The following is a 13,357-nucleotide window of genomic DNA, read 5'->3' on the forward strand; positions in this document are numbered from 1 at the left end:
GAGAGGAGAGGAGAGGAGAGGAGAGAGAGAGAGAGAGAGAGAGAGAGAGAGAGAGAGAGAGAGAGAGAGAGAAGAGAGAGAAGAGGAGAGGAGAGAGAGGATATAAATAAATAACTGAAATAAACAACAATGTATATGTAGATGCAAAATTGTATTGATATCATGAACAATGACATCTATCCAAAGTAATCAAAATTGTTAAAAGCTAAGAAGGTATGCAAAAGTTATGGCTATATGACAAGAAAAATGGGAATCTAGTACATTCAGTTTTTCATGCAAATAACTTGCAGTGGATAAAATAAATCATGCAGGGGGTTCAATTACTACAACTGGCATTATGAAGGTCCACTGTTTTATATTTTGTATGACATGTATAAAAGAATAACATTCGAGCTGTCATGTACCAAACAAAAGTAAGAAATAATAATGGTGACAATAATAAACATCATTCAAGAAATAAATATAAAAAATGAAAAAATTAAAAATCATGCACTGGCATGATATAACATGGCATAGTTAACATTTGTACCATGCCCTTTCTGTTTCCTCAAGTATGTGTTGGAGTTACATAAAAGCTAAACAAGTTATAGCTTAGGGCCTCCCATTCTGAGGGGCCTCAAAATTTTGTTGACCTTTCAGAAATTATTCTATATTGGATTGATACGAGTCATCTATTTGTTTATGCCACTGATTAACAATATTGCTATTTTCAAGTTTTATAAGATTTTTATTTTCACTTTACAAGAACCCTCTTAACTTCATATTACGTTAGGCTCTATCACACATGTACTTTTTCAGTCAATTTTTCCTTTTCTTCATTGAATATGAAGAAAATGCATGTGAAACACATCCCAGACGAAGATGATAGTGACTCTTTACACCAGACCTATTTCTGTCTTGATCGTGTGCCACTGATCTATACTACTACAATGTTTTATTGATAAATTATATAAAATTAATCCATGTAAAGGTAAGCTAATTGTATATTTCTATATACAATATAGTAGTCTCCTTTACAAAAGTATTTTTCTTTAATAAAATAATCTGATATGCATGAGAATGCTCACCTGACTCACAGGACCTCACTCATATAGCACCAAGCTTGTTTAACATGGGCACTATGTTTGCTACCTTGGTAGCAGTGCTCTTCTACCAGCATGCAAGGGTCAGACCATTTGCATACAGAAAGTTCATACAAAAATGCCTCCACAAGTCTAAATCAAACTCTACTTCTGTCCCTAGCCTCTCTGCTAGTGCTAGCTAGTCCTTTGACTGTTATGGCTCTGCCTTTATTCCCTTATTTAGAAAGTATTTTTAATAAGGTTAAGCTATTGAAGTATTTGATCATTTTTATTTATTTTTTCTTCTATTTTCCTCTCACCTTAATTTTTCAAATGTCAAGATTAAATTTGTTATGTGTTTTTTGGAATCTTTAATGATACCCCTGTCAAGCCAAGAATATATAGATGTTTTTTTTTTATAAGTTGTAATTAAAAATACTGAAAGGCAGGGATTCTGCAGAATAATAAAAAAGAAAGAGGGAAAATCTATCCACTGAACATGCCCATACATGACAATGTTAACATGCACCTTATACAGTAATATAAATAAACATATAATCTATAAAACATACTATTTATAAATAAACAGTAGAAAAAAATAAAATAAAAATAAAAGAGGAAGAATCACATGCTACAGTTGAGTATCATAAATAAACTAGTCTTTATCAAACATAATGACCATCATGTGCAGATTATCAATCAGTATAAAAAATTCTGGCCTCGTGCACAGCGGATGCATTCAAAATTTACATTTGTGTCCCATAAGCAGTCTACTTGTATATTCCATTAACCTTTCAATACTAATTTATATAAATGCTAAAACTAAAATGTGTGCGATTCTTTAAGCAGTTTCATATATAATACCACTTCTAATGATCTACAAAATCAGGATTATGGTAATGAGATGTATATTCAAAAGAAGGCTAAAATAGAAACTGAAAGAAATTAAATGTAACAGCAGATATAAATTCAAAACAAAGAAAAGACAAAGGCACATATTAGTTATAAATATCAAAAGTTTTCCTATGACATCTTACACTGTTACATACAACACTCCACCTTTGAATTTTAAGTGAATACCTTTTTTTAATAAATGGACAGGACAGATAGGCCTATGTCAGATTTACACAACAATCAGTGCAAAAATTACAATGCGCAGTAGAGCATAGGTAACTGCTCTGAAAAGCTACCTGTCTCTGATGCTAATGGATCTGGTACTATTGGACTGTTTATATCTACTGTCCATAGAACCCAACTACCTCAATGATACTAGCCAGATAGTAAAATCATACCAGGGAGACTAATAAAAGTAAATTACAAAAATATACAATACTTAAATACTATTACTCAGGGTCCCCTAAAACTCTCCTTCAAGATGGATAAAGAGGTTTCATGTGAGCCTGTAATTAAAGTAGCATAACTTCAGGGTTGGCCTTGTCTTGGTGCCTGTTGACACTCCAACAGAGTACTTAAACTTCATTTATTCTGGCAAGATATAACTTGGATCACCCAGCATTTGTTTGAACACTAGTGTTATGACACAGAGGAGCAGCATCCCAACCTAACCAGTGCCCTCTCCAGTAATATCTTCTACACCAACCAGTCCCTATTATGACCAAAAGACCCATAACCTCCAAAACCTGTATAACTTCATAAAGACCAGGTGACAGACAGATACAATTTGCCTTGCAGGAGTAAATGTCATCCTAAGAAAAAAATATCTGAACATGCTACATTTGAAAGATCTATGCTTCAAGAATTACTGAGTGAAATTATAGCACAGTAAACAGAGTACATGGAAATCCAGGATGCACAAAACCACCATAAAGTGTAAAAATTCCAAAAGAGAATGCAGCAGAGGGAAGAAGGGCACCTATAGGAAAAGACTTCAATAGCAAAATAAACTTCCCCAGGAAAGGAAAGAAAAGCAGGACCATGTGTTACTGGATGACACTATATAAGGAAAGTCTACTATAGGGCTACTCAACTATTTTGAGCAAAGGTCCAAGTTAGACAAGTTCCAATATACGCAGAGGTCCCGATAAATATTTCACTTGCAATCATGAAAATAAAGCCGCCGATCTGAGTACTCCATAGTGCTCCTTTATGTTTTTTATCCATTTCATATTCACTCTCTGACTTATTTATACAAAATATAAAGTTAACTAGTTTATATAAAAAATATAAATTTTTAGCTAACACATAACAAGACTTGGATATTTCTTCCTCAAAAACTGTTGAAATGGAGAATTTTCCAATTGGAAAAAAATATATATTTACTATTTAATGTATGGCTACTTTAGTAATATAAGCTACTCTTTTAAAACATTACAGGAATTAAATTTTTCCTCTCAAAAAATAAAATGGAGAGTGAGAGGAAGATTTTTTTAAAGGGAAAAATCAAAATATATTAGTAGGTTAAATACATATGTACGACAGACCATCCCCAAACTTACCCTACAGTCAGTCGAGGAAATACACTTTCAAGAATCCATCACCTGGACCTTCATTTTATGTAATTATACTTTTCTCCTCCTGGAGCCTATGGGCCTGCTACAACACTCAGAAGGTCCAGATTAGGACCATGGGCCACCCTTTGATTTGGTCTACAAGCTCTATCTTGCCATAATTGGTAGAGATCTGTTGGCATTTGCCAGAGCACTGTCAGGCACTGAAGCTATGACTATCCCTTGATATTGAAGCATTCTAATTATTGCCATTACTTGAACTAAAATTATAACTGCATCATCTACAAAATAAACATTATAGGCAGAACATCAGGCCCAGATTATTAGTATCAGTACTGGGCAATATTTTAGAAAAACTATCCAAGAGTTAGATACTGTAATAGAGAAAAAATCTTTATTTAGTACTGTATAATAGTGGCACCAGATTTTAGGGGGAAAATGTATTTTCTGAATATTTTAATGGGTTTCAAGAGATTATAGATATTAAAAGTTGTGCAAACCACACATTATTGTGTCTTACCCTCTCTCTCTGTCCCAACAATCTTAGGGGACACATTAGGAATTGAGTGAGTTGAAGGGGGTAGAAGTGAATATTGTGGAAAAATTGCATACTAAAAGCCCCTGAGAAAGCCATGATTCAAATTCTACATAAATTACAATCATCAATTTAAATATTGGAATCTAACCTCTGTGACTCAAAGTCTATTTACTGAGGCAAGAAATGCATTGTGTTTGAACCCCCTAAATTCAACTTGACCTATTTTTTTTAACCCCTATCCAGGATGCTCCAGAACCTGGATCCTTAGCATTTACATTCTACCCCCTCTATCTTTTCTAACTCCTTGTTCTTGCTACCTAGGCTATACATGCTAACTTATATTACTGCAGTGATAGGAAGAGTGAAGATGCTACTTGAAAGAGGGTACACATGTGAGTGAGTGGTGGATGGAAGGCACACACCAGATAGTAAGCAAAATACTGCTCATAGTGCTGCTCCTCTCTACAAGTATCCTGTTCCAAAGTTTTAACTATAAACAACAGCTGTTCTATACTTTGGGTGTGAATCTTAAGAGTTCACAAAATCTTATTGTCTCCTGTAAATATATATACTTGGACAGGCTTGTATGTGCCTCTTGCTCATCAATGATGATTATTATTCTTGGGGTAATTAATTTCCTTATTACTGGAAGCAAGGTTGCAGTAGACCTGTCTAGCACCTATATGACAAGCCACTTTTTTGTGATCATTTTTATTCCACATAAGCAACATTGCCTTCCTTTTCCTTTACCATACCTCCCTGAGCCAAATTTGCTCTCTCAACTATCATACCTATTTTCTGTTTTTTGCCTTTCTTTTTAGCTTTCACCTAGCTTCCTCACTATACCTGGCAGGGTTGCAAAGACTCAAAACTTTACTTCTGTCTGTTTTATGCACCCATAACACAGACATATAGCATGTGTGAGATCTAGATTTAACATATACACTTACTTTTTTCCAGAAGTATAGAAAAAAGAGGAGACATGCCAAGTACATTAACATTTTCACATAAATAGCAAGAACTGGTTCTTCTTTCAAAGGCAATCTTAAAAATATGTGTTTATCTATACTGCTTCCTGGCACACGCAGTAAAAAGACGGGCGAATACACACTTTTTACAACACAAAATGGGGAGCAATGTTCCACCAGCAGTGAAATATTGAACACTTCTTATAGACACACAATGATTTTTAATTTGCACAAGAAATTGCAATAAACAAAAACATCTAAGAACTGCTTGTTTTATACTCTAGTAATAATGAAAAACTGAAATTAGAGTGCCACCATTAAGATGTACTTTTCATTGTTACAGAGCAACAAATGACAAATAATCTCATAGGCCTGTCTCCCTGAGAAGTATACCACAATAAAATAACACACTCAAACTCCTGGCAATCAGTAGTCACATTCAACTACCTAGTCAGTCCTTCGTCTCCCTAGTCCTATCAACAAAATAATTACGACAGACAACGTGGAAACAAGTAAATGCCATACAGTTACTGCTGTTGCTACTGTCCATTGCATCAGCTTTAACAGAGGTAACAAGGACCACCAAACTGGCTACTGCATCAGGTTGAAACAATGATATAGTAAATACGGGTCATTGTAGATGTTTCACAAGTAAAACGTAGCAACATCATTTAAATATATTTAAAAATATATCAATCATTACCAGTTACAAACGACATTTTGGTGTCTTGAGGCAACAATCACAAACAAATAATGTGAAGGAGGACGCAAAAAAATAACACGGAGGATGGAGCTGAAAAGTCAAAACAAAAGCAGCAGCGGGCCTAAACAATATAACACTAAGTGAGATATAATAAAGTAGATAATTTTCGCCCAAATAAAATCTAGATTTTTATTTCTGTATAATAATTCTAGTTCACTGCATACATTACCATTTTGTTTATTTAATATATATTATCTCCGCGACCTATAATATTTTGGTCAGGGTTATGATACACACAATAGCTGCCAAATTGCTCCATATCTATATTCTTTTAATTTTTATTATAATACAAAGAGGAAAAAGCATAGATGTATAATATATTAATTGAATTTGTATTATAAAGCTTAAACAAAAATGATCGTATATGTATATGATGAGATTCTTCTTATCACACGGAAAACGGAAGGAGAGTGTAGGAGTCATAGACTTCACTACCGTTGCAGAGTATAATAAATAACATCATCTAAATGCATGTTAAATATTTATAATTACTTACTGACTTAAACTTTTTCATCATGGCTTGCGTTGATGACCTCCCGGAAGAAATTCTGGAGTATATATTGTGTCTTATATCACCTTATAATGATTTAAGAAATTGTAGACAGGTGAGTTGATGATTTTATTGATAGTATTTTTCTGTGTATTGTTACTTCATTTATTTTTCAGTTACGCATGTTTTTGTGCAGTGAATATTATTTCGATATTCTTTTAGTGAAGTAATTTTTTAAAAGTAAAATCCATAGCAAACGCTCTGGATCCAGTTGTATGGAGTCCTATTTCCAGGGCATAACACTTACTCTCTTTATTTGGGAATTATATAGACAATTATTTAGTTTCACACAGGCATCCAACCTTGCAATTATTTTTCAGCCATTCGCAGTGTGAGATTTGATGTTGTTTTCTACTGCAAATGATGAAAGTAAAATTATTGGCGACTGTTTGGGAAGTGACTAACTCCTCTGAGACTAGAGCCATCTTTTACAACGGTTACGGCCGAAGCATTGACAGGAATTTAGGGTAAATTTGGGAATGTCACAACAATGATTTCCGCATTAAAAATATGGTTATTGGAAAGCTCTTGTTGTGTTTTGAAAGAATCTAACACTCATTTCCTTCGTCAATGAAGCACAGCTATGATATCAGCCAAGATATCTGGGGAGGGCATGATAAGTTTCAGGGAAATTGCGGGATAAAAGTGAATGATGGAAGTAAAAATTTCAATGAAGCACATATATAGTAAATTGTAAATAGTGGGCTTTGCCCTCTAACCCCCTGCCTGGTCTGCTAAATGCTCACCTCATATATTCTGGCGGGATAGAGCCGAGGCAAATATCTGAATCTCACACCGATATTTCTTACCATGACCATTAAATCCACAGTGTCAACTTCAGTCATTCCTGTTACATAATAGGTGTGGGCAAAGCTTTGCAGTGTCTCTCGCCTCTGATCACAACACATTTTGATTGACAAAGTACAGATATACTTTGACAATTATAATGAGAAACTGGATGGTGTTGAACATTTATTTAATAGATAACAAATTGATATACATTCACTGGCAGTGCATATAGATATATGTATAACATGTAGATATTCTGTCCCAAAAATGAGACATCAGCTTCAGAATCCTCCTGGATTCCATCTTCAGGCCTGAAGAGGTAAGGGATAGGAGGTAGTATAAAAGAGAGAGAGGAGGGGCAACATGGTGAATATGGTGCAGGTTTTCATTACTGAGAAGCATTTTTCAATGGGGTTGAGAAAGGGCAAGTGCAGGGGAAGCCTCTTGATAACACAATCCATGTTTTCAATGCATGAGTATCATCCATGAAAATCACAGCTTTGTCAGCACCAAGCACAGCATCAAATAAGGTCATGAAACTGGTGTATAGCTCTTTGGTTACAGATTTGACATAAATCTCAAAATTAAATGTCTGCCAGATTGGAGATATCTACTATAAGAGTCACACCTCTCTTCAGTCTCCAAGAACTTCTTCTGCTTCAAATTGTTTGATGACTCTTTTATATTCTTTGTCTGAGACCCTTTGTCATTATCTGCAAGGCACAGTGGCTTAATATTATAGTACTGTAATAGGATGTTCCTTGGGGATACACATACCTCCAAGGAACATCCAAGGTCACATCAGGTTATATCAGTAGATATAAAACCGCAAAACATCTATTTTTTAAAGTGATTCAGCTTGTGTTTCAGATATTGAGACTTCAAAATGTGTATGTGTATCACTCTGTTCATAAATACTCTTCTCAGTGTAAGAGCTTTCAGTATAGTTTTTGTATAGATTGTTAATCTATTTTCTATTTGTCAAAATGTTCTGGCAGTGTGTCCTTTCCCAGCAGTTACAATGTCAGAGATAATGTAGACTGTCAATTTAATTTTTGGTCTATCAGTATCATGCCTATTGTCAGTTATTTTTGTTGGAGTGAATGATATGTTGCTATGTCAAGCAATATTTGGTATGTCATTTGGTTTTGAGTTGTGCCAAAGTGATATGTAAGAGTGTCACATCTGTAATGTGAAAAGGTGTATAGCCTCAACTAATATATTCTATAGATTGTACCTGCGTGCTAGGAATAGCTTGGGTCTTAATCACTTGCTGCACCTGGGAGGCTTGATCTCCCAAACAGTAGAGCAGTACTTGGGCATCTTAGCCCACTCGGTTATTGAGCACCAGACCATACTTGATTTTGGAAGTTTGCTCTGCATATTGTACCCTAACTTCAACTCATTCTTTGCAGCTTATAAATCATTTACTGAACTTTTTCAAGTTTACATATAAGTTATAGGTATGATTTCATGTGTGGGAATCAAAAGGATGTATAAAGAGGTATTTGGCTATGATTTGTTTTTTCGCTTTCCATGTATGTTTATCTTACTAATAGATTCAGTATTATTACTTCTAGCATATGAAATGTTTTTATTTTTTTGGTGTTTATATGTAGACCAGAAGACTCAAATTTTTTTTGTCAGTCTATAAGAATAATAGAATTATAAGAATATATAGCTCTCTTTATATGGAGACCTTGTAACAAGCATTAACCTAAGTATTAAACACTACTTTTCCAAGACCTGAAATTCTTAATAAAGTCCCTTAGAGAATTTTAAAATTTATTTTTCCTGTAATGTTAGGGTCATCAAAATATTTTGGTGCTGCATTTCAACATTATGAGAAAATCAAAACCACTGAATGCTGATAATGATACATATCCTTTTTCAGGTGTGTCAGCGATGGTATACATGTTGTCAAGGCGTCGTTGAAAAAAGGAAATCTCGTTTCTTCTCTGCGCTTCGAGCTGGCTGTGTGGAATGGTTTAGCCCAGTGTACCCAAGTCACATCATTCCCATCAGCAGGAGATACTCACACTCAGCATGTGTGCATGAATCCTCCATGTATGTGTTTGGTGGATGTACATCAACGAATACTACCTTCAATGACTTATGGCGGTTTGACTTGGGGTTACATGAATGGACTCGTCTGTTGACAACTGGCACATATCCTTCTCCAAAGGCCTATGCTTCTATGGTAACATGGAACAATTGTCTAGTGTTATTTGGTGGTTGGACATACCCTTCCCTCTACCCACTACACCAGCAGTGGGTCTTGTTTAGTGAACTTCATGTTTATGATATTTTGGGTAATCGTTGGACCCAGCTGTACTATCCAGGATCACCACCACCAACAGCTGGTCACTCTGCATCTGTACATGGAAGTGTGATGGTTGTGTTTGGGGGCTTGCAGAAACAAGAGGGAACATCTGCAAGTACTAATGATGTATTTTGCTTGGACCTTGTAAGACAATGTTGGTTTAAACCAGTTGTATCTGATCCCATGCCAAAGCCTAGATACGGTCATTCACAAATTAAGTTAAATGAAAAGCACATTCTCATATTAGCAGGATGTGGAGGTTCTAATAAACTGTACAATGATATTTGGCTTCTAACATTACCAGACAATATATATGATCCAAGTGCTAAGTGGCAGTGGGAACAAATTTCAGTAGAAGAGTCAGAGTTTATGCCTTCACAGATGTGGTACAATCCTGCTTGTAAAGTTGGGAATAGCATTGTTGTATTATCAACCTGTGGATCAAACAGCAACTCTGCAGGTGGCAATATGTCACAACTTCTAGTACCAGGTTCAGTAAGGAGACAACCTGCCAATGTATGGGTTCCTCCAGCACAGCAGCCAGAAGTCCAGCCACATGAACATCCTCCTCCAGATCGTCATCAGTTGGAACCAAATGTGAATGGTCAGCGTGGTTTTCTTAGGCCTGGTTTAAGGGCTGTAGACCAGGCAGAATCAAGCAGTGATGAGAGTGATGACATTAATCCACAAGGGGCTCCAGGTGGGCCAGGAATACCAGGAAGAGGAAGGCCACGACCTTCCATAAGGCCCAATGCATCCAGTGACAGAGAACGCCGTCTTCAAGTCTTGTCAAGGATGAAGGAAAGACTTCGTGAATTGTCGAGGCACCAGCAGGGGGAACAAAGTGCAGCAGCTCCCATGAAACCAGTTCCTGCTAGAAGTACAGTAATTCCTCATATGTTGGACATAGGTCATGTTATAACTACCAAGAGAGCAAAATGGTGGCCAGTCAACCAAGGTGGAATCCTCTCAACAAGCTCAGGAACACCACCTCAGCCATCTCTCCTGTATTCTCTAGTTCTTGGTCGAGGTCACCTTGTCATGTTTGGTGGCATTCCACATGACCCCACTGGAGGACAGGGTCAGGAGACAGTTTCCAACTCTGTAATATTTGTGTCCGCTCCTTCCAGTTCTTTTATTACTTCATAATTAGCTTTGACTAAATGCTAAGTTCAAATTCTTTGCTCTCTCAGATGTTTAAAGCAGTTTCCTGCTTTATGATGGGTTTCAAATATTTCTTTAAAAAAGAAAGAGATTACTTTTGTTGATACTCCTTTATCTTTACCATATTGACTGGCCTATAAGATACATTTTTTTGAAAAAGGAAATACCTATCTACACCTAAAGATACCTGTTTAGTGGATTAAAGACCAAGTAACAAAATTGTATTATTACACTAATTTCACATTACATCAAAATCATTTTCCATAAATATCTAGTAAAATAAAGTTTTGTTTTCTATAAAATGCTCTGAACAATAGATGTGTCTTACAGCCTGGAAAATTTGGTATGCATAATTCAAATTTATATAATATTTTATAAACAAATTAGAAAAAAAAAAAACATTCCTGTATGTTATTAAAAAAGATAAATAGTACTTCATATTGCATTATTTGTTTTAAAGTAATTAGCACAAGTATTTGCTACTTTAAGTACTGAGTAGCCCAGTGTAGATTACAGCAATATGCATCTTCATATTATTTTTTTTATTTACAAAAAATATGGATCATAATTCAATAATGGAACAATGATATGCATTCTGAGATTTAAATTTAAATTCTCCTTTTCTGTTAGATGTAGCATGGACGCTACTAACCTTTTCTTTTATTGTTTTAACTCTAAAGGAAAACTGTTCTCATTTAAGTGAGAAAAAAGGTATTTTCATTAATTATTCAGTTAATATAAAGGTGTAAGTGAAAATGACTTGTTCAGTTACCATCTCTCTTACTACTATATGAAATAAAGAATATGGAACCAGAGTTGTTGGAATGTTACTGGAGTAGCACGTTGGTTTGAAGTTATGCATCATGTCTGATATATTATGATTCCTGGTAAGGAACTGAAGAAAAGGCCTTTTCTCTTTAAGAGTAGCGACTTTTAACATTACAGACGAGAAATACTTCTATTCTTCTGAGTGCATGCACATTTCAAATGATGGCCACATATTTAGCATCAGATAAGACTAATAATTTTTGTTCTTTTGTGCACAGACATACATTTCAGATGGTCACATATTTCAGCATTAGCTTTGGTTTGTTACATATATGCAATATACATTCAGAGCAGCTTTGCCCCATTCTGTGATTAATTTATGGAATGTTTTTTTATCATGTTTTCATAATTTCACAGTAATGTATTGAACAAATGATGTCAGGGAAAAGATTGTTCATAGAAATTGTGTTTTTGGTTGTATAATTGCATGGATATTAATATGCTATCAGTTTTATATTGTTTTGAGAGCTTGATAGACAGAGACAAAATATTTTGATGTTTGAGCCCCTTGTAATCTTTATTCTATACTGGTATTGATGAAAAGTAATGTTTAGTTTATTCATAATACTTTACTTTCTTACATCACATTTTTTTAGTGATCTCTTTTCATCAGTGCAGGTTCCCCCTCTCAAAGATGAATATTATTTGTTCAAAATTTAATTTGAACTATGATTAAATATAAATGTTTTGTTTATTTTTGTTATTATTTTTAGGAGAGTAGAAAAAAATATAAATTTAATAAATTTTGTGAAAGTGCCAAAAGCATTGGTTATTTACTGCTTAATCTTTGAAAAAGCATCAATTTTTTTTTTTCTTTTTGTGAAAATAGTATCTTTAATGTTTTCTTTATATCATTATTGGTTAAAGTTAAAGTGTTCTGTTAGCAGCTCTTCAGTAATAATTTGAGCTGTTGTGTTCTAGTCAGCAAATATTATCTTGTCTGTTTATAATGTGGCCTTTAACTTCAAACTTTATATATTAGTTTTAAAAATGACATACAAGCAGGTGATTTTACAAAATGAAATAACATTGTTATGATGATTAATGCTATGAATGAGCAGTCTTTGAATATCATTTGTATTGCTGATTCCTTTCAATACATGGTAAACTGAAAACAAATCATTAAAATTGTCTTATTCATACAGTATCAGCTAAATAAAGAAAAACAAAAAAGAAAAGAAAAGAAAATCTACCATGTTCAAATGTGAAACTATTTTTCTACATGAAGTGTGAGTTATGTAAGAAGTGTAAATATTTTCATTGGTACTAAAAATGAAATCTGCAGATATACATATATATATATATATAAAAATCCATTACACATGTATGAAAAAAAAAAAAACATTTCTTTACACTTTACAATTAATTTGCAAGCTTACAGTATGTAAAATGAAATTAACCAAACACAAGCAAAAATGTATTATTATTTGTATCAGGTGCAGCTAATAGGTAAAATATAATTTGTCTGAGAATACTTTAACAGCTCTGATTTATGTAATGCTGACTCTACTTGTCCTACCATTGTATGTTGGATAGTTTCATCTTGTTAAATCTGTGAAAATGAAGGGAAGTTTACAAGTAAATACAAGTTTATCTAGTGTCTAGAGCATTATTTACCCTTTTCTTTCTCCACCGTTAGTAGAAAAAATAAGCTAAGGATAATATAATTTTTTCACAATAATGAAAAATTCTTATCTGTGTACACTTAGTGCAAGGTTTTTCTTATTTCCTTCTGCTTCCTTTCCTTTGTCTTCTATTCTTGTTTCGTGGGGGGGCTTAGGAGGCGGAGACTGGGACCCAATGCTGGGGAACTCCCCAACCTTGGGACTCGGCCGTCGACTCAACAAATTTTGCATGGTCTTTTTTTCCCCCCTCCTACTTTTTCCTTTCTGTCCCTTCACGAAC

General features: G+C 34.4%; 2 protein-coding genes across 2 annotated transcripts in view; one reads left to right on the plus strand and one right to left on the minus strand.

Annotated features, from left to right (window-relative positions):
• The window catches only part of LOC125036411 (transcription initiation protein SPT3 homolog), a 23,856-nt gene extending 18,235 nt beyond the window's left edge, over window positions 1-5,621 (minus strand). Inside the window, exon 1 of the mRNA XM_047629005.1 lies at window positions 5,561-5,621. Within this exon, the coding sequence (XP_047484961.1) occupies window positions 5,561-5,585 (25 nt within the window). The 5' untranslated portion in view covers window positions 5,586-5,621. The remainder of the gene's footprint in view (window positions 1-5,560) is intronic.
• Window positions 5,622-6,204: 583 nt separating this feature from the next.
• LOC125036572 (F-box only protein 42-like) lies at window positions 6,205-13,050 on the plus strand. Its single transcript, XM_047629281.1, has 2 exons — window positions 6,205-6,403; window positions 9,032-13,050. Exons 1-2 carry the CDS (start codon window positions 6,314-6,316, stop codon window positions 10,607-10,609), a joined length of 1,668 nt encoding a protein of 555 aa, XP_047485237.1. The 5' UTR covers window positions 6,205-6,313; the 3' UTR covers window positions 10,610-13,050.
• The last annotated feature ends 307 nt before the right edge of the window (window positions 13,051-13,357 follow it).

Source organism: Penaeus chinensis, chromosome 21 (assembly GCF_019202785.1).
Source record: "Penaeus chinensis breed Huanghai No. 1 chromosome 21, ASM1920278v2, whole genome shotgun sequence".
NCBI classification, from domain to species: Eukaryota; Metazoa; Arthropoda; class Malacostraca; order Decapoda; family Penaeidae; genus Penaeus; species Penaeus chinensis.